Below are 22,526 nucleotides of genomic sequence, written 5' to 3'. Positions count from 1 at the left end.
TACTCGCAAACAACAAATTATATATATTTTAAAATGTGAATAGCCTCCAGATTACATAACTCTTGTGTTGTATAAATGAGGCTTCATTCAATAGTTTATTTGTCATCATCTTTTAATCTCTAAGAATTTTGAATGATCATGGCTTATTGCAGAACATTTTTATTATAACAAATAGAAGATGAAAAATATAATTGTGAGGCTTTTAAACAGATTGCATTTTATTTTTTAATAACTGCCGTCTAACTGCTAGAGGGATAAAGAAAAAGGCATCTTGAATGCTACTATCCAAGATCTGGGCAATTCATTAGCAGAAAGTTAATGACTAACATCAGAGAAACCAAAGAAGAGCAGCAGCAACGACCAAGAGGCATGAGAGGCTGACATATGAGGAAAGATCAGAAGTAGCAAAGGCAAATTACAAAAGATTTGATTTGAGTAAGCCTCCAAAAGCTCAGTAGTGAAATCCTGGCCCCACTGAAGTCAATGGGAGCTTTGCCATTGATTTCAGCATAGGCAGAATTTCACCCCAGATGCTGACCTGAATCTTTTCTGAGCTCTACAAATTTTGGGGATCTGCAAAATTAAGGTCTGGTCTGCATGGTGCTGAGCAGCCAATATTGAGCGTCCTCTCCTTAATGGGAGTTGAAGGCACAAAACATCTCACATGATGAAGACATTAATTTGGAAATTTTACATGAATTGACTCTCTTATTAGACTTCCAGTACTTCCTTCTTCCAGCCAACCTGAACAACCTCATTGGGTTGTTCTGGGGCTTCCCATTGAAATGAAAAAATAACGAGAGGCAAAAAGCTAATCCAACTTTCCCAAATCACAAAAAAGGCTCATTTGGTACAAATTTTGACCAAAGGTGCTGTGAGAGGAGCAGTCGTATTTTATCCAAAAATCACTCTGTATGGAAAGAACTAACTATGTATAGCTTTGGTACAGGAGGACTAAAGGAGGGGTGCAATAGACATCTACATAAACATTTGAACAGTGTAAATACAACAAGAATGTGGCAGAACTACTTAGACTTTCCCAAGAGCGTATTAGTAAGAGTAGTGAAATTTTAAGTAAGTCAAGGAAATGATAATCCAAATAAGGTGTAAGGAAGCTCTTCCTAACACTGACATCTATGGTATTAGGCCATGGAATATTCTCCATAAGGGAACATTGTTGCACATTACCTGAGTCATTTCAAGTTAGACTGGAGAAGCTACTCTAGAATATACTGTATGGACTGTCCTTCAATGGCAAGAGGTAAACAAAATAACCTCATGTCTTTTGCACCTTCATATTTCATCATCCCATATTATTTAAATTAAACCTATTTAAAATGGATTACTTACCATTTTAATTGAGCTGTTACTAATCATTAATACTGATACCATGGGAAAAAGTAAACACAGTGCATGTCACACTATAGAAATGTTTAGGAATGTAATACTGCATTCAAGAGTTTCCTCCCCATTTTCATGGTAATGAAACATTCTCTTTCAAAGTGTCAAAAACTATTAAAAGAGTTAATGAGATTTTATCAAATAACTTGCCAGTCATTTTTCCTTAGTGGTGTGGGTAGGGGGTGGATATTTTTAATTCAATGCATACAAGTGTACAATGAAACACAAACACTTTGAAGTTATTGGATCAGTTCCATCATGGGTCAGATTTTCAAAACATGGTCCCTCATTTGTACCCACAGTTAATAGAATTTCACATACAAACTGCTTCTGGTTTAACAAAACGCATTTATATATATAAAATAATTAATCATATCCTTTCCTATGATATCAGCAGAGGCCATAGCAATGCATGGTGATTTTGCTAGATCTGCAAAGGTTTATCTCCCCAAAATCACAGGGATTGATCCAAAGTCTACAGTTTTGTGGTGGGGATTTTTCTGTTTTCTATCCTACTTGTCTCAGCTCTTGTATTTCAATACCAGCTATAACTGTAAAACTCAAGGATATTAGAGAGACAAGTTGGATGAGGTAATATATTTTATAGGACCAACTTCTGCTGGTGATAGAGACAAGCTTTTGTGCCACACAGAGCCCTTCTTCAGGTCAGGGAAAGGTGCTGCAAGCGGCACAGCAAATGCAAGGTGGAACAGATTGTTTTTACCATAAGTAGTAAGCACATATTCCATTCTAAGGAAACATTCAAGGTAGAGTGGAATATGTGCTAACTACTTATGCTAAACAATCTGTTCCATCTTGCATTTAACTGTGATGCTTGAAGTATCTTTCCCACACCTGAAGAAGAGCTCTATGTGGCTCAAAAGCTTGTTTCTCTCACCAAGAGAAGTTGGTCCAATAAAAGATATGACCTCACCCACTTTATCTCTAATATTCTGGGACTGACATGGTTACAACTACACTGCATACAATTCAAGGATATTCAAGTCAGTCAAAAATGTCTATCATCTCATTAAATCAAACTTTGGTTCCCAGGGAGCATGTTTCACATCACTTCCTTATGTGAAACTGGAACTATTAATCTAGTTTCTTGAATAACAGATTACTCATTTTAGATACATTTAGATAGATTAAGAAAACTCTGACTGAACTGATTAAGAACCTCAGGGCACACAACAAAAAATGCTTGAAGACATCCATACAGTGGTCTATACCTTTGCAGTTGCTTCAGATGCAATTTAGAATCCATGCAGGTGATACAAAGCTTCCTCCAAATTCCTCCAGGCTTTGGAAATATTAACATTTAAAGAAATGAAAACTGAATTACAGATGTTGAAGGCTAGAAAGTTAAAAGAGACTGTGCTCTCCAATAATCTACACAGGAGTACAAGACATTTTGTAGAAATATATTTATTTCATAAAAATTGTTCAGCCCTCCTTTACTACCACACTAATATGGCACTTGTGGCCCATAAACCTCTCAAGTATGTTACAGACAAGTATTTTTCCCTCCTGCCCTTGCTACTATTTTTGCTCCAGAACACTCCTAACTTCTGTTCGCCTGGGGAATGAGAGACCAGGCCCAAGTGTCAATGAAGCTGAACATAAATCCCACAAAAATCTGCAATATTCCAAAAACCACACTGCTTGAGTCAACCACTTTTAGCCCATGTCACTATAAACCTCACGTTTAACCCAGTTTAAAAATTAGTAGAAAATAGTCTGACTGTTGCCTAACTGCATATTCAAAACATGCAACATTAGTCCTCTGAACCATCCCGTCCACTGAAGGGGCTGTCATGATGTGACTAGGCAAAAACATTGTCTGGCTCTTTCTAGAAGAATAATCAAGAGGAAAACACATCCATCAACATGGACATTTAAATGGTCAATTCTAGGATTCCAAGTTAACATAGCATTAAAATAAATGAAAAAATTCACACATTTTTGAGCTATTGTTTCATCGTGTCTCTCCACATCATAAACTGAGCTAGATTATTCTGCATAAATCCTTGTATCTGGGTAATACTGTGGACTCAAAAGAAGTCTGTGAGCTTTTAATATAGCATGTGGGATTTAAGAGTTATACTAATCCCAGGAGGAGCGGGAGTGAAAACTTGATTCCTTTCAGATACAGATTTCAACATAACCACACCTCTCTTAAAATTTACAATGATCCTGTTTCATCCAGAGAATGAACCTAGTGAAAGAATACGACAGAAAGACTGCCAAATAAAAGAGAAATCTCAGAGAAACATCTTTAAATGATTCTGGGCTTTCCGTTATCATTCAAGTTTTTAGAAAAGTTGGAGTGGAAATAGTACAAGAAAGCAATTACTCTGGTTACTTATGAAACTCAATTTTAAGGGGAAATTTAACATATGTAACATTTAAACTCCACTAAAAAGACTATACCAAGTTAGTAAGAACTCAAAAATTCCCATTTAGAAAAGCATGTGGCCCTTTAAAAAAAAAAAAAAAAGCAGGACTAGGAGGGCTCTGTCAGCTCTGCAAGTTCAGGAATTTTTCCTGTTTGCGCCCAAATTTCACTGCCTGTAAACAGTCTTCTGTGGTCCTACAAGCATTATACCAGAGCTGATCCCTCTAGGACCCCCTCAGCAGCAGCAGGGGGTGTTCGATCATCCAAAGAACATCTCTGGAGAAGCTTCATTTATTTCTCAAAACATGCTCTTTGTTTCTATTGACAGGTTTCAGAGTAACAGCTGTGTTAGTCTGTATTCGCAAAAAGAAAAGGAGTACTTGTGGCACCTTAGAGACTAACCAATTTATTTGAGCATAAGCTTTCGTGAGCTACAGCTCACTTCATCGGATGCATACTGTGGAAAATACAGAAGATGTTTTTATACACACAAACCATGAAAAAATGGGTGTTTATCACACCCATTTTTTGTGTGTATAAAAACATCTTCTGTATTTTCCACAGTATGCATCCGATGAAGTGAGCTGTAGCTCACGAAAGCTTATGCTCAAATAAATTGGTTAGTCTCTAAGGCGCCACAAAGTACTCCTTTTCTTTTTGTTTCTATTGCCATCGCTGAATTGGATTCTCTTTTCACTGACTTCAGTGTTAAATGAGAGCAAATCCATCAAAGTGAATGGAGTTACAGTAATGTAAAAGCAGTGAGAGAGAGAGATGAATCAGGACCACCAGTATATTTTAGCTACTTGTTTGTTTTTTTTCCCAGACACAACTCACTGTCCCTCTCTCACCTGTGACTTTATTCTCACTCTCTAATAACCATGTGCCCCACTGGAAAGCTTCACTTTTTCTTTTAGCTCATTAAACAAGTTTAACAGGAGCATCATGACTTTGCAGGAATGTTTTTCTTTCAAGGTTACTCTTTTACAAGCCAATAGCATAAATCTAATAACTAAAAAGAGGGCTGAAGGGAAGATAGTGATGTGATTAAGGCATTATACTGGTCCTTGGGAGATCTAACTTTGCTTCCTTGCACTGTCACAGACTTCCCTTAGGCAAATCACTTCAGGCTGGATTCTGCCACCACTATTCAGGTTGAGAAGTCTCTTGCTCCGTGAGGAACCTTCTGAACTTTGAGCAAGGTGCTACTTAACATAAGAAGGGATGAACTAATACAACTATTAATCTCTTTGTGCTTTAGTTTCCCACCTGAAAAAGAGGTAAATACATCACTAGCTATCAGAGTTCCTGCATGGATATCTTCACAAATACTTGGGAGGCATTGGGAACATAGTGATGACAGGGACATATAGGTACCTCAATAGCTAGGAAGTGGCAGTAAACCAAAATTCTACTTCCTGGCAAATAACTCACTTTTAAAATTATGGGCATAAGAAATCTACAAACTGAAATTATGTAAGAAGCCATATTTAAGTCATTATCTTGTCACAGCTCTGGTAACCAATCACCCTTTAACTCCTAAAGAAAAGTACCCTAGCTGGAACGACAAAGCTCTTAGTCAGGGCTGATTCAAACAATGCTACTCAACCTGAAGCCACAGATACAGAATGAAATGTTAGTGGCTTATTTACGGTTCATTCTGTATTTCTGCATCATGTAGGCTAGAGCATGAAGCTGCTGCTTTGCTGATCAAGAGCTCTGTAATGTTAACTTGAGCCTCTATCATATTGTGCACATTGCAAACCTATATAACTGTACAATATTATTACCATTATCTTCAGTCTCCCTCTTCCTGTCCCTCCTATTGCTTATTATTCTCACTTGTCTTTAATGAGATTGTAAATGTTTTGAGACAGGGAGCATTGTCTACCTATATGTTTGTAAGAGGCTAACACAATGGTAGCTTGATTGTGATCAGGACCTTTGGAGGTTATCATAGGATAAATAAAAATCACATAACAACATGGGTTATAATGGCTGTGTGCAGTCTTACACAGTCGCTGGGCTAACACATCTTTGTAAAGTATTTTGACATATCTGGAGTGTGAAAGATGCCACAGAGAAACAAATTCTATTATGTCTATATTATACTATTCTATATATTATGCAAAAGCGCTTAAATCCTACTGTCCCTAACAAGATATCGATGCTGAAATGTAGGAAGAAGAACACCACAAGTGTCATTTGTTATCTTCTATCATTCCTCAGAATACAGCTAAGGAAGGACATACAAGGAGCACTACATGGTTAGAAACTTTATTATGTAGCCAGATTAGTCAACTCTCTTCCATTTTCACAAGCATTACCACAGGAAAATGATCATTCTGATATAGGGTCTCTCACTAGCTTTTTTTATACTTGCCTACTTCAAGGTCTCCCCAAACATCCATTGACCCCATTCTCTTTACATGTTAGTGAGCTGATGTTTGTTCTCCATCAGGACAGATGGAAGGAAAAGCAGAGAATTATTCACTATGGATCTGATCCAAAGCTCACTGAAGACAATGGAAGTTTTGGATGCGCTTTCCATGCACTTTGGATCAGGGCCTACATAAGCAGCTTCTTGCAGGCAATGTTTAGGGTGAAATCCTGGCCCCACCGGAGTCAACAAGAGTTCTGAGATTGACTTCAATGGAGCCAAGATTTTACTCAAACAATGGCTTTAACATGGCTTTTCGCCCACTAATCCAACCAGAAAAAGGGAGATGCTATGTTGACCATAGGAAAAGATGGGTATAAAAGAGGCATAATAGTTCTTCTCAGGACCATGTCTTTACTGAGTGTGGGCAAGGAAAGGATACATAGACTCACTGGACTTTAAGGTCAGAAAGGACCATCATGATCATCTAGTCTGACCTCCTGCACATCGCAGGCCACCGAACCTCACCTACCCACTCCTGTAATATGCCCATCACCTCTGGCTGAGTTACAGAAATCCTCAAATCTTGATGTAAAGACTTCAAGTTACAGAGAATCCACCATTTACACTAGTTCAAACCAGCAAATGACCCTAACCCATGCTGCAGAGGAAAGCAAAAAAAAAAGCCGAAAATGCCAGGGTCTCTGCCAATCTGAGCCAGGAGAAAATTCCTCCCTAACTCCAAATATGATGATCAGTTAGATCCTGAGCGTGTGGGCAAGACCCACCAGCCAGGCACCTGGGAAAGAATTCTCTATGGTAACTAAAAGCACTTCCCATCTAGTGTCCCATCTCCAGCCATCAGAAATATTTGCTAATAGCAGTCACAAATGGGCCATATGTCATTGTAGGCAATTTCATCATACTATCCCCTCCATACATGTATCAAGCTCAGTCTGATGATTAGAACCCTTCATCTAATTTCAAGCCTACACTTGTTGATGGCCAGTTTATATCCATTCATTCTTCTGCAAACATTGGCTCTTTATTTAAATAATTCCTCTCCCCCCGGTGTTTATTCCTCTGATGTATTTATTGAGCACACTTATATCTCCCCTCGTTTCTCATTTCATTCGGCTAAACAAGCCAAGCTCCTTAAGTCTCCTCTCATTAAGATAGATTTCAGAGTAGCAGCCGTGTTAGTCTGTATCCACAAAAAGAAAAGGAGTACTTGTGGCACCTTAGAGACTAACAAATTTATTTGAGCATAAGCTTTCGTGAGCTACAGCTCACTTCATCGGATGCATCCGATGAATGCATCCAATGAAGTGAGCTGTAGCTCATGAAAGCTTATGCTCAAATAAATTTGTTAGTCTCTAAGGTGCCACAAGTACTCCTCTTCTTATAAGATAGGTTCTCCATTCCTCTGATCATTCTAGTAGCCCTTCTCTGCACCTGTTCCAGTTTTATTTAATCTTTCTTAAACATAGGAGACAAGAACTGCAGACAATATTCCAGGTGAGATCTCACCAGTGCCTGGTATAATGGTAATAAAACTTCTCTATCTCTACTGGAAATACCTCACCTGATGCTCTAGGATTGCATTAGCCTTTTTCATGACGGTGTTGTTAGTCCCCAAGTGCATGACCTTGCACTTTGCATTATTCAATGTCATCCCATTTCTATTATTCCAGTTTTCAAGGTTGTCTTGTATGATATTCCAGATCTCCCCTGTATTCCCAATACCTCCCAACTTTGTGTCATCCACAAATTTTATTAGCACACTCATGCTATTTGTACCAAGGCCATTAATGAAAACGTTAAATAAGACTGGTGCCAAGACCAATCCTTGCGGAATTCCACTAGTAACCTCCCTCCAGCCTGACAGTTCACCTTTCAGTATGACCCATTATAGTCTCCCCATTAACCAGTTTCTTACCCGCCTTTCAATTTTCATATTAATCCCGATCTTCTTCAATTTAACTAATAATTTCCTATGTGGAACTGTATAAACTGTTTTACTGAAATCTGGGTAGACTAGATCTACTGCATTTCCTTTGGCTAGAAAATCAGTTATCTTCTTGAAAAAGAGAGATCAGGTTGGTTTGGCACGGTCTACCTTTTGTAAAACCATGCTGTATTTTATCCTAATTACCATTTATCTCAATGACTTTAACTACTCTCTCATTTAAAATTTGTTCCAAGACTTTGCATACAATTGAGGTCAAACTAATCTGCCTGTAGTTTCCCAGGTCACCTTTTTCCCCCTTTCTTAAATATAGATACTATATTTGCAATTTTCCAGTCATAGGTTACAGCCCTTTGCTATTGGGTTTGCAATTTCATGTGCCAGTTCCTTTAATATTCTTGGATGGAAATTATCCGAGCCTCACCAATTTGGTCCCATTATTGTTTGAGTTTGGCTTCCACCTTGGATGTGGTAACTTCTATTTCCATATCCTTGTTTCCATTAGCCATCCTGCCACTGTCTCCAAGCTCCTCATTACTCTTATTAAAAACTGAGGCAAAGTATTTGTTTAGGTGTTCAGCCATACCTAAGGCTACATTTTAGTCATGGGTATTTTTAGTAAGAGTCATGGAGAGGTCACGGGCCATAAACAAAAATTCACGAGCCCATGACCTGTTCATGACTTTTACTAAAAATACCCACCATGACTAAAACTTGGGCGGAGGTGCTCTGGTGGGGGAGGGCAGTCTGGTGGCACTATAGGTGCTGGGGGAGGTGACCCAGGACCCCCGCAGGCCCTAGGGAAGTTGGCAGGGCTGGCAGGGGCTCCCTACTCAGCTCCACATCCCTGCAGCTCCTAGGCAGCAGAGGCAGGGGCCAGGGCAGGGGCTCCTCTGCTCTCCCGCCACAAGCACCGGCTGCCGCAGCTCCCATTAGCTGGAAACCACAGCCAACGGGAGCTGCGGGGATGGGGCCTGCAGGTGCAGGCAGCACAGAGACACACACACCCCCCTTCCTTCCACTGCCTAGGAGCTTCAGGGAGGCCCCCCACCCCAGGTAAGCACCTCTCACACAACCCCCAAAGCCCTGCCCTGAGCCCCCTCCCACACATCCAAATTGCTGCTCTGGGCCAGCACCAGCTGCTGCAGAAGTCACGGAGGTCTTGGAAAGTCATGGAATCCATGACTGCTGTGACCTCCGTGACAGACTCGCAGCCTTAGCCACACCTAAATTATCTTTAATCTCCACCCCATCCTCAGTGCTTAGCCATCCTACTTCTTCTTTACTTGTTTTCTTTTTATTTATACACCTTATATTATTGGTTTTAATTTCTTTTGCAAGCCCTGCTTGGCTTTTCACTTTTTTCCTATACTTTCTGACCTCCAAGAGGTAGCTTTCCTTGCTGATCTATCCCTTCTGACATTCCTTGTAGGCTCCCTGCTTTCTCTTAATAGCCTGTTTGAGATGCTTATTCATCCAGTTTGGTCTGCAACCCTTTCCTACAAATGTTTTCCCTTGGTGTGGGATGCAGACTCCAGATAATCTCTCCAACTTTGACTTAGAGTAATTTCAAGCATCCTCCACACTCAGATCTTTGAGTTCATCGTTCCAGTGCACTTCCCTAAATAATTTCCTTAATTTTGTAAAGATTGCCATTTTGAAATCAAAGACCCTATCCTTCCATTTAGTTTAAACTGAATTAGCTCATAATCACTGAAACCAAGGCTGCCCTCTTCAACCAGTTCTTCTATGAGGTCCTTGCTACTTACCAATACAAAAATCTAAAATATTATCACCTCTTGTTGGTTCATTATGTGGTGAAGAAATCTGGCAGCTATCAAATCCAGAAATATCTGGGCCCTACCATTATTAGTAGAACCTGTCCTCCAATCTATATCTGGGAAATTAAAGTCTCCCATAATCACACAATTCCCAATATTTATTTCATTAACAATATTAAAGATGCCTCTATCCCCATCTAAACTGGATTTTGGGGGTCCATGTTTTACTTGGATAGCTGAGAGCAGTGCCATCTCCACTACCACAGAAAATTGTTATGCAGTACTTCATTGTGAGAAAAAATACAAGAAAAAGAGGATATGGTGTAATGTTAATTTATTTTATTGTAACAAGAATTGGGAATATATTCTCATTACAGTTGGAAGAATGCAATACCAATGTCCTCCATGGAAGCTGCACCATAGTATGCAACATTCTGTGAATTCAAATGTAACAATGATCTACTGGTTTCTGATTATCTTATCCTAGACCTTGATAAACCTGGCTATTCTCTTAGAAATGAATTTCTGTCCAGCAAAGCATTTCTCTTGCCAAAGTATATTTTTTTTGGCAGCGTCCAGCACTTTCCAGTGCTGGAATCTGACCTAGGCTTGTAAATTGTGCTGTGTTGGCAAGGTTTTCATCCCCTGGAGAATTGTATTGGTCTAAAGCAATACATCACATTGTTTCCCAATTTTTTGTTCAGATTTTTGTTTTGTTTTGTTTCAAGAATTCTAAAACTATAGAATATATGCTTCGTATCCCAGTGCAATATTACCCAAGCTTATAGGCCTTATTCTTCACATCAGCACAACTGACTTTGGAAATTACCATGTGGCAAATAATGGCCTTATTGCATGTTTAGTACACTTAATAGCTTCCAAATAGCAGCTCTGTGCAGATGGCATAGTGCAATGCACCTATGTGTGAGGGTAAATTGTTACAAACTCTGTACTTTGGAAACAAGTTTAAGAGGGATTGTTGGGTTTTCTTGGGGGTGGGGGGAATTAAGATTAAATATCCAGTGAAGAGCAAAAAATTGTTTCTGAAAGCAGATTCCTAGGGGAAGAAAATTACCCTGTTCAATTATGTGGCCGGTTGTCTGACAAACACTGTGTTAATTTTTAATTTTAGTTAAACTGGAGACTAAATCCACAAAGATGGAAGTAATAATTTCCTTCTAAGTAGGTTTAGCTACAGTCTATTAATACAGAGCTGAAATACAATGTTTGATTTTGTTGTCTGTGTGGATTTCTCTATTCAAAACACAGTGATTTTTTTCTCATAAAACCTAATCCGTGAGTCTTTATACACTTAATCCTGCCATAGCACAGGGGGGGATGAACTAGAGACCTCTTGAGGTCCCTTTCCAGCCCTAAGTCTTTATGATTATATGATTCCTCAGGCAAAACTCTCAGTAAAGTCATATGATTTCATATGTTACATGGCTATGCCACCTGAGTGCTCTTGCGTTCCCAACAAAACTCTCTTAGGATTTGCAAAGACAAAGCCCTTTACAATGATTTGAGACGATATCCCCTATTGTTTTACATTTAGAATGCAATGGAACCAAGTATCCTGCAATCTAGTGTTCTCAATGTTAAAAAAAAAATGCACAACTCTCATTCAAATGTTACTTGGTATATTTTGATAAAACTCATCCTTTAGCCTCATACATGTAAAAATTAGGCTTCAGAGCTAGTACATCCATTCATCATATATTTACAAATATATGCTCACTTTGGTGGACATAAACAAACATATTAATTTTATAACACTCAATAAAACATAAAAGCAAAATTGCAACTAAGGATTCAGGGTTCGAAACAAGTGCACTACATTTTTATTAAAATCTGCTTGCTTTGCTTGCTAGATTTAAGTTTTAAATCATTCCTAGTGTACAGGAACTTTTGCTACAGGTAGCAAGATTTCTGTAAATCTTCCATACCATCATCAAAACACAGACATTTCCTTTTGATTTAACACAGGCCTCTAGTTTTCCCAGTAGTGACTGGAAACCCTAAAGAAATGCCACAGAAGTAAACTCATGCAGAAGTTACAATGGGAACAGTTTAGTCATCAACAGGGGCGTCATTGCAGAAAAATTCTGGGAGGCAAAGTTGTGTCAGCATATAGAACATTATGTGTGACGGTATCATATCCTCAAAGTCACATGGAGGAGGCAAAAAGTGGAAGAGACACAAGCATATGAAAAGTCTGGTGGGGAGGGGAAACCAAGATGGATGCCAGGGTGGCAACTGCCCCCATTGCCAATAGCAAATGATCCCCCTCATAGTCAAGATTTTCAAATGTGATTTTGGGCACCTCATTGCTTAGGTGGCCAGTATCAGACACCCAAAAGTGGAGCACCCATAATCACTAGTCACATTTAAAAATCTTGGCTTTGTAGATCTGACGATATTTAATTTGGATTTCACGTTTTGCATTTTATGCTTAAAGTTAAGCATGTGCTTAGGTGGTTTCCTAAATTGGGATGGTTTCCTGAATCAGGGCCTAAACATCACTCTCAGCTTGTGCTCCCATAATGACAAACACTTTACTTATTACAGCACAATGTGAAGACTTGGGTAATGACTCAGATTTAGCTGATGCCACAATTCCTTCCAGAGCCCTTGTAGTAGTAAGCTAGGTCTGTGTTTCTTCTGGACTATTCTTCATGACATTTCTCATTATTAATATTACTAGTGCAGCTTCTAATCCTCAGAGGAGGTCTAGATGGCAGGATGGTTAGACCTTCTGTAGCTGTCTACAGTAGAGCTCCCAACATTGCTACTACCAGTAGAGCTGAACTGTGCTCTCAGCAGTGAGAATTTGCTGCAAAAAGAAAAGTCTAGCATAGAAAAGGCCCTACTAAATTACTTCATGGCCACGCATTGTTTAAAGGGAAGTGCTGTTATTACAGAAGCCAGCTGTTTAACCATTGGAATTCTATAACTTGGCTCATTTTCAAGAAACAGCAGAATACTTTGCTACAGTAGATTAAATGGTAGCCAAAAATTCTATTAAGTAAACTTTAACCTACATGATATGAAACCTCTTTGGAGCTAACAGCTGACAAAAAAGGAAACAAACCTCCATGGACATCAGTATACATCAGCAGAAAGGAATTCCTAGGACTGTTACATGTCCAAAGGCATCATTCTGAAGGTTGAGTAAATATAAAGAACTGTTTGATGGCAGCCAGAGAGCAGTTTTGAAGTTGAGTCAGAACGCAAGGGAAGAATTATGTGGGTGAGTAGGACTGGATAGGTCATACTGGCATATCAGGATCAATCAGTATTTTTAAAAAGAAAAGGAGCACTTGTGGCACCTTAGAGACTAACAAATTTATTTGAGCATAAGCTTTCGTCAGCTACAGCTCACTTCATCAGATGCATTCAGTGGAAAATACAGTGGGGAGATTTGTATACATGGAGAACATGAAACAATGGGTGTTACCATACACACTGTAATGAGAGTGATCAGGTAAGGTGAGCTATTACCAGCAGGAGAGGGGGGGGGGAAAAACCTTTTGCGGTGATAATCAATGTGGGCCATTTCCAGCAACTGACAAGAACGTCTGAGGAACAGTGGGGGAGGGGGGAATAAACATGGGGAAATAGTTTTACTTTGTGTAATGACCCATCCACTCCCAGTCTTTATTCAAGCCTAAGTTAATTGTATCCAGTTTGCAAATTAATTCCAATTCAGCAGTCTCTCATTGGAGTCTGTTTTGAAGTCTTTTTGTTGAAGAATTGCAACTTTTAGGTCTGTAATCGAGTGACCAGAGAGATTGAAGTGTTCTCTGTCTGGTTTTTGAATGTTATAATTCTTGACGTCTGATTTGTGTCCATTTATTCTTTTACGTAGCGACTGTTCAGTTTGACCAATGTACATGGCAGAGCGGCATTTCTGGCACATGATGGCATATATCACATTGGTAGACATGCAGGTGAACGAGCCTCTGATAGTGTGGCTGATGTGATTAGGCCCTATGATGGTGTCCCCTGAATAGATATGTGGGCACAGTTGGCAATGGGCTTTGTTCAAAAACTTCAAAAACAGACTCCAAGGAGACTGCTGAATTGGAATTAATTTGCAAACTGGATACAATTAACTTAGGCTTGAATAAAGACCGGGAGTGGATGGGTCATTACACAAAGTAAAACTAGTTCCCCATGTTTATTCTCCCCCTCCCCACCACTTTTCCTCAGATGTTCTTGTCAACTGCTGGAAATGGCCCACCTTGATTATCACTACAAAATGTTTCCTCCCCCACCCCGCGCTCTCCTGCTGGTAATAGCTCACCTTACCTGATCACTCTCTTTACAGTGTGTATGGTAACACCCATTGTTTCATGTTCTCTATGTATATAAATCTCCCCACTGTATTTTCCACTGCATGCATCCGATGAAGTGAGCTGTAGCTCACAAAAGCTTATGTTCAAATAAATTTGTTAGTCTCTAGGGTGCCACAAGTACTCCTTTTCTTTTTGTGGATACAGACTAACACGGCTGCTACTCTGAAACCTGTCAGTGTTTTTAGGCAATCGTAGCTTTTAGGTAACAGATTACAATATGAGCAATGAAAGGTTAGGGAGCTCATTCCCTTGAATGAACTCCCCTTCAGCCTATTTCCTTTTATTATAAAATTTCTTGGGAATAGGACAACTGATGTTGCATGTGTAGGCCTACTTGCCTTTTTTAGATATTTTCTCATGCGGTCACTCAGGTAGGGCCTGATCCAGGAAAGCATTCCAAGCACATGCTTAAGTCTATCCCCATTTAGGATATCAATAAAGCTTGTGCTTGAAGTTCAGTGCATGTTTTAGTGCTTTGCTGAATAGGAACCAGAGGGCCTGATCCTGTAGTCCTTTTGCAGGAAGAACTCCTTGTCAGGTCTGCAGTGAAGTAGTTATCATATCTGACTGTAATTATTATTGGGACCTTGTCTGGGATAATAAATGTTATTGTATACTGCAGCACTTGATTTAAGGGGATACAGTCAGCTTAAAAATCATGCTTCTGTCTGAAAGGTTTCATTTTTCTAATACTGACGTGTTACAGGTAACACCTGAAATTATCATAACCAAAAGAGACTAGAGAAAAAAATCTATTTTCCTTTGTTCGCCTCCTTTGTGTATTGATAGCACTTAGGCCAAAACTACAAAGCAACTTAGGCATTGTGATGCTCAGCATTACAACACCTAAATTTTAGGTGCCTAGACAATCAACGGAGCAACACTGCAACCCACAAAGCCTGAGTTATGCACCTAGGCACCCTGCACAATGAATGGAAAGAGCTAAGTGCCTTAGAATGAGATCCACAAAAAACAGCACACCATGTAAGGACCTGAAATGACCTTTTAAACTCATTTTCTGAAACTGATTAGCTATCAAATTAACCTTTTCCCTTTAACTAGCAGCATAGATGGGGATGTTTTAATCTATGAAACATGGATTGTTCTTTGATCTCCAGTACAGTGATATCAGTTAGCCTTAATATGCTCTAAGTATTATTTGTTAATGCAAAATGAGAATCCAAGATGTCATGTGCCAGATGTATACACCCACACATAAATAAATACCAAGATGTATACACAGATATGTTCAGTGTGACACCAATATACCAGGGATTTCCATTCCAAATTGCCTATTTAATGTTCCTTAAAGATTCTGGGTCTCGCCTTCTAAGTTTATTATTCAGTGCTTGCAAGTAGTTCCAGTATAATAAATTAATACATTAATTACTAGGACTAATAATAATGATTTGGAATTCCATAATTGCACAACATCACACAGTAACTTGGTGGTAAAGCTGAGAACAGAGCCCAGAAGTCCCAACTCCAATGCTCTACTATTACACAACACTCCTTCCCAGATAGTTCTGAAATATTTGTTTTGTATTTCTACTTCCACAAATAAAAGCATGTCTAATTCCAATATTTATGTATTGAGCAGATCTTGATTTCTTAAAGCCACGGCAGAGAGTTAAGTCAGTCATGTAAAAATTGGAACAGACAGCTAGAGTCCCTTTACTGGTCACAGTAAGTGTAAGATCAAGTGGCCTTCTGGGAGATGATTAAGTATCATACTAGAAAGTAAAATGTAGTACAGTATATCAGCTATAGTATGTCTAGGCTTTCCCTTATCTGTGCTTGTCAAGATTAATGTATGAAAAGAAACACCAGCTCAAACGCTTGACCCTAGGAAAAAGTGATAAAATAAAAGCATATACTATATAAATATAGAATGTCCCTGAGCACACTGGCAGGGTCTACTGATCCATAAAAGAGAGGAAACGCTTTCCAGTAGAATCATTTCAAACTACTAACTCATTTCTGATTTGTTTATTCATATCAAAATCAAATGTTAACTGTAATACACTTCAATATAGTTGGGAAGTTTTCAGGCATTTTAAACTTTCTTTGAATTTGACTACTTCCTTTATAGCCTCTTTAAGTACAAATGTCTCAGAAATGTCAGTTCAGTCAACAGTGCTTCACAGCAAATAGCAACAGCAGTGAGACAAAAAATTACCATTAAAGAAAACTGTTAGTGTAAAAAATGTTCTGATACATCTGCGTAACACCGCACTGGCTTTGTTAAAGAACCAGGGATACTGTTATCTTCTCGGGGAAATTCATAAAACACTGTCATTCACAAGACATGTAGTCAGTGAAGGGGAACTTGGTTCTATATTCAACTTGACTGATATTTTATAGGAGTATTTGACAGTGACTTAATCTTATTATGCCTCAATTTCCCCATCTGGAGGCTTTATTGTTTGCGATATCTTTTCATGAAAGGTGATAAAGAAGTATTAAATATTATGATTATCGCTAAAATCTCATAGCATTTAGATCGATGAAAAACAATGGTGACATTCCCAATGACTCAGATATTATGGTGATAAGGACCGTATGAGACTGTCTACTCTTGCAGCAGCATGTGGGGTACATGTAGCTCCTTGTCACAGTGAAAGGAAGTCTAAGTCCACACTGTGAGAGTCTGTGGCAAGTAGGAGGTAGCAGGGAAAGGCTCCAGCAGCGGGGAGCTCCCAGAGCCTTTCCCTACTGCCTTTTCCCAGTACCAGAGCTTATCACTGCAGCAGGGGAAGACTCCAGCAGCGGGGAGGTAGTGGCACACTACACTGATGAAAATAGCAGTGTAGATAGAGAAGGTGCTGCTTGGGCATGTAGACAGCCATGTAGGGTATATACTGTAGGGTTCTGGTGTGTCTCTGTACTCACCTAAGCAGTGTCTCACTGTCTACACTGCTATTTATACCAGTGCTAGCTGGGTGTGCTATGTCTGTACTCTACATACCTTAAGAAGATAAGCAGAATGACTGAGAACAGACTGACTTTTTGATGATGATTCCCAGGTCCTAAGTAATTCAGTAGCACCCAAAGGAACCAGTCAGGATTAGTACTTTCTAGGTACTGTAAAAACACATGTCAAGTGAAAAATAAAGTTCTTGACCTCAACATTTTACGACCTAAATTAAAACAAGCCACAACAGATTTCTTAAAATTACAATCTGTGAACAGGCAATATGTAAAGTGAAAAAAGCTAAATTTGATAAATAAACTAGTTTCTAGGAATAGTTGGAAGATCTGTGTCAGTGAGAGTTACACAGGCACAAGCAGGGACATAATTTAACCTGAAATTATTTAAATGGAAAATAACTAAGAGAATCTGAGACAGCTCCCAGTATCAAGTAAAATAAGTGCCACCCTATTTTTGACCCCTAAACACTAAGTTCTATAAAATAAGTTATGCTGAGGAGATCAAGTTAGAAAGCTTCAGAATCAGATCTTGCATATCTCACAGGTAGTAGTGTTCCTTACTGGGTGAAAATAATCTAGATAATCCGTTAAAAATGTCTTTATCTCTGCACATTTATAAGACATTTCAGTGGTACACACAAAAACCCCAAAAAAACAAACCTATGCCATAAAATATTACTATAATCTATTACTGGCTTGCTGTCCTGTTTATCCTTATGAAAGGAATAATTTAGGAGAGAATGTACAGTATAGAGGTCCTCAGTGGATTACAATGTACTAAATAAGCATGTTTTTCTTTTTCTTTAATTTATAATCCCTGGGAAAGGATGTTTAAAAAAACCCTATTGTTTAAGTTTACAAAGCTCTCAGGGACAGTTAGTTCTGAGCTGACGGTATCCCTGGCTAAAAAGTTAGACATATTTTATCACTAAAAAAGTTTTTTTTTTTTAATGGATGTACTGTGGTCTCAGGGGCTCTTGATCAGTGATTATTTGTTTTAATTACAAAGGAGTACAAACTGTACTGTCTTCCCAAACTGACAAGTCCAGGATGTCTTTATGGATGTGCCTCCAGAATTTACTGTAAAAGGGCAAGAAGCAAAATTTTCCCAATGAAAAACTAAATTAATCAACTTTGTAACAGTTTCACTCTTCATCCAGCCTGAGTCCCTGGTCCCTTCCTAAAACTCAGTCTCCTGACAGTGCAACTGGATGTCATCACTGGATAGTAGTGAAACTACACACCCAGCAAAGAGATGGCTGCTCCATGCCCAACTCCCTGCCCAATGTCAAAGAGTGGAGAGAAAAGCAGAAACTATATGAGAAATCAAAAAAAGACAGTCAGAAAGAAAGAAGCCATGGATCAGAAGGAGAGAAAAATAGAAGTGGATGTTGTGGGGATTTTAATAACACTGTTGTCTAGAGCTGGATTAATACTGCAAAACATTTTCTGTGACCATTAATTTGAGTTATTAAGTGGATTCATTTCTGCTGCATTGGTTCCCCTGTTGTATTCACATCGGGTAAACATTAGTGTAATCAAGTTTTACTTTCGCAAACATTTAATGGGCAAACACTGCCTCGTTCACAGAGCACACACTTATCGCAACTGCTCAGTGACCATAGTGTACAATAAGCAGCAAACAGTAAGCAATACCAGGCCTGTTTCATACATTATGTCATAACTATACAGTGCTAGGCAGCAGTATTCAGCATTCCCTCACTCACCATGCACCTTAATGCTTACTGCTTTTACAGCACTTTAATGGACACTGCTAACTCAACCTTACTTTCTATTGCTTACTGTTTTCTGATTAAACAACATCTTACAGTCTGTAGAAATTCACTATATTTTTCCCCTTTACTCTTAATTTTAGCCTCACATGCAGGCACAAGGAAGCCCCCTTTTGTTTAAAATGTTAGGAAATAGTATCTTAACAGCACTATCCATTATCTTAAAGAAACTACTATACATTACCTATCTATAAGAAGAGGAAAAAGGACAGCCCATGGAATTATAGACTAGTCAGTTTAGATAATGGAGCAAATAATCAAACAATCAAGTTTCAGAGTAACAGCCGTGTTAGTCTGTATTCGCAAAAAGAAAAGGAGTACTTGTGGCACCTTAGAGACTAACCAATTTATTTGAGCATAAGCTTTCGTGAGCTACAGCTCACTTCATCAGATGCATACTGTGGAAAATACAGAAGATGTTCTTATACATACAAACCATGAAAAAATGGGTGTTTACCACTACAAAAGGTTTTCTCTCCCCCCACCCCACTCTCCTGCTGGTAATAGCTTATCTGAAGTGATCACTCTCCTTACAATGTGTACGATAATCAAGTTGGGCCATTTCCAGCACAAATCAAGGTAAGCACCTAGAAGATAATAAGGTGATAATTAATAGTCAACATGAATTTGTCAAGAACAAATCCTGTCAAACCAACCTAATATTCTTCTTTGACCGGGTAGCAAGTCGGGATAGTGGGGAGGCAGTAGATGTGATATAATTCGACTTTAGTAAGGCTTTTGATACGGTCTCACCTGACCTGCTCATAAACAAACTAGAGAAATACAATCTAGATGAACCTACTATATGGTGGGTGCACAAATGGTTGGAAAATCATACTCAGAGTGTAGTTATTAATGGTTCACAATCAAGCTGGAAGGGGCTATTGAGTGGGGTCCTGCAGAGATCTGTTCTGGGTCTGGTTCTATTAAGTATCTTCATAAATGATTTGGACAAATGGCATACCGAATACACTTGTAAAGTTTGTGGATGATACCAAGCTGGGAGGGTTGCAAATGCATTGGAGGACAGAATTAGAATTCAAAATGGTCTTGACAAACGGGAGAAATGGTCTGAAATAAGTAGGATGAAATTCAATAAGGACAAATTGTTCTCCTTAACCACTGAGGACAGGACAAGAAACAAGGGGCTTAAATTGCAGAAAGGGAGATTTAGGTTAGCCATTAGGAAAACTTCCTAACTTTAAGGGTAGTTAAGCACTAGAACAAAGTACCTAGGAAGGCAGTGGAATCTCTAGGCTTGCACACACTTGTGCTTTCTTTTCTAGAACTTAAGTCGCTCGGGGTGTAGAAAAGGCACCCCTGAGCAACGTAAGTTACATCTATCCAAGCACCAGTGTGGACAGTGTTATGTGAGCAGGAGAAGCTACCGCTGCTCAGGGAGGTGGAGTAATTATGCTGACAGGAGAGCTCTCTCCCGTTGGGCCAAAGCGTCTGCTATAGCAGGGGTACAGCAGCACAGCTACATCGGTACCCTTGTGCCACTGTCGCCCTTCTAGTGTAGACTAGCCCGAAGTCACTGGAGGTTTTTAAAAGCAGGTTGGACAAACACCTGTCAGGGATGGTCTAGATAATACTTAGTCCTGCCTCAGTGCAAGGGACTAGACTAGATGACCTTATAGATGCACTATAAGGTGGGTAGAAAGCTGGCTAGATTGTCGGGCTCAACGGGTAGTGATCAATGGCTCCATGTCTAGTTGGCAGCCGGTATCAAGTGGAGTGCCCCAAGGGTCGGTCCTGGGGCCGGTTTTGTTCAATATCTTCATAAATGATCTGGAGGATGGTGTGGATTGCACTCTCAGCAAATTTGCGGATGATACTAAACTGGGAGGAGTGGTAGATACGCTGGAGGGGAGGGATAGGATACAGAAGGACCTAGACAAATTGGAGGATTGGGCCAAAAGAAATCTGATGAGGTTCAATAAGGATAAGTGCAGGGTCCTGCACTTAGGATGGAAGAACCCAATGCACAGCTACAGACTAGGGACCGAATGGCTAGGCAGCAGTTCTGCGGAAAAGGACCTAGGGGTGACAGTGGACGAGAAGCTGGATATGAGTCAGCAGTGTGCCCTTGTTGCCAAGAAGGCCAATGGCATTTTGGGATGTATAAGTAGGGGCATAGCGAGCAGATTGAGGGACGTGATCGTTCCCCTCTATTCGACATTGGTGAGGCCTCATCTGGAGTACTGTGTCCAGTTTTGGGCCCCACACTTCAAGAAGGATGTGGATAAATTGAAGAGAGTCCAGCGAAGGGCAACAAAAATGATTAGGGGTCTGGAACACATGAGTTATGAGGAGAGGCTGAGGGAGCTGGGATTGTTTAGCCTGCAGAAGAGAAGAATGAGGGGGGATTTGATAGCTGCTTTCAACTACCTGAAAGGGGGTTCCAAAGAGGATGGCTCTAGACTGTTCTCAATGGTAGCAGATGACAGAACGAGGAGTAATGGTCTCAAGTTGCAGTGGGGGAGGTTTAGATTGGATATTAGGAAAAACTTTTTCACTAAGAGGGTGGTGAAACACTGGAATGCGTTACCTAGGGAGGTGGTAGAATCTCCTTCCTTAGAGGTTTTTAAGGTCAGGCTTGACAAAGCCCTGGCTGGGATGATTTAACTGGGAATTGGTCCTGCTTCGAGCAGGGGGTTGGACTAGATGACCTTCTGGGGTCCCTTCCAACCCTGATATTCTATGATTCTATCAAGGTCCCTTCCAGTCCTACTTTTCTATGATGTTTATGAACAAACTATGATCTTTAAACACCCCGAATTCCACCAATTCAAAGTCAGTTTTCACCTAAATGATGATCGGTACGTTGCCAAATTTAAGCTTCCTACCCTCAACCTCTTTAGTGCTAAAATAGTTCCAAAAAAGCTTTTAACAACATTTTATAAGAAAAGTTATGGTTTTGCTCAAATGTTAAAAATAATAGCCCATTTTCAGGTGAATGATTCAGAGAGTTATGAGCAATGGAAGAAAGGGTCTTAGAATGGAAACATATAGGCAGCCTTAACTAAGGCTGTCACTAGTATTCCAGCTATAATAATGCAGCCTATTATAGGAGTGCTACTGAGGCTTTTGCATTTTTTCCCCAACAATAAAATTCTCCCATTTGTGTTGTGTGCAGGTAAGCCAACAGGGTATGGATCCACCAGTAGACGTTTACACCACAAGGGAATAGTGGATGAATGCTGCTTCCAGAGCTGTGACCTGAGGAGGCTGGAAATGTACTGCGCTCCTATCAAGCCACCCAAATCTGCACGCTCTGTACGTGCTCAGCGCCACACTGATATGCCAAAAGCACAAAGGGTAGGAGATTTTACTCAAGCCTGGTCATGTAGCAAGTAGTATGTGTTTTACCTAATAAGGAAAAGCATCATGATTGTGAATCTTATTTAAAATATCCCGTAGGTTTCAAATATAGGTATCAAAGATTTAGTGGCACTTTTGGAAAGTAATGTCTGTCAAGGGAATGCCTGGTTCCTTGAATGTGGAATATTTCA

General features: G+C 39.6%; 1 protein-coding gene across 1 annotated transcript in view; it reads left to right on the top strand.

The window, feature by feature from the left end:
- IGF1 (insulin like growth factor 1) overlaps positions 1-22,526 on the top strand; it is a 77,990-nt gene that overhangs the window by 36,979 nt on the left and 18,485 nt on the right. The window contains exon 3 of the mRNA XM_084614633.1: positions 22,151-22,332. Coding sequence (XP_084470759.1) covers positions 22,151-22,332 — 182 coding nt within the window. The remainder of the gene's footprint in view (positions 1-22,150; positions 22,333-22,526) is intronic.

The sequence above is a fragment of the Lepidochelys olivacea genome, assembly GCF_965140295.1.
Source record: "Lepidochelys olivacea isolate rLepOli2 genome assembly, chromosome: 1".
In the NCBI taxonomy this organism is placed as follows: Eukaryota; Metazoa; Chordata; order Testudines; family Cheloniidae; genus Lepidochelys; species Lepidochelys olivacea.
Note: the sequence above shows the minus strand (reverse complement) of the source record. Positions and strands in the feature narration are given on the sequence as shown.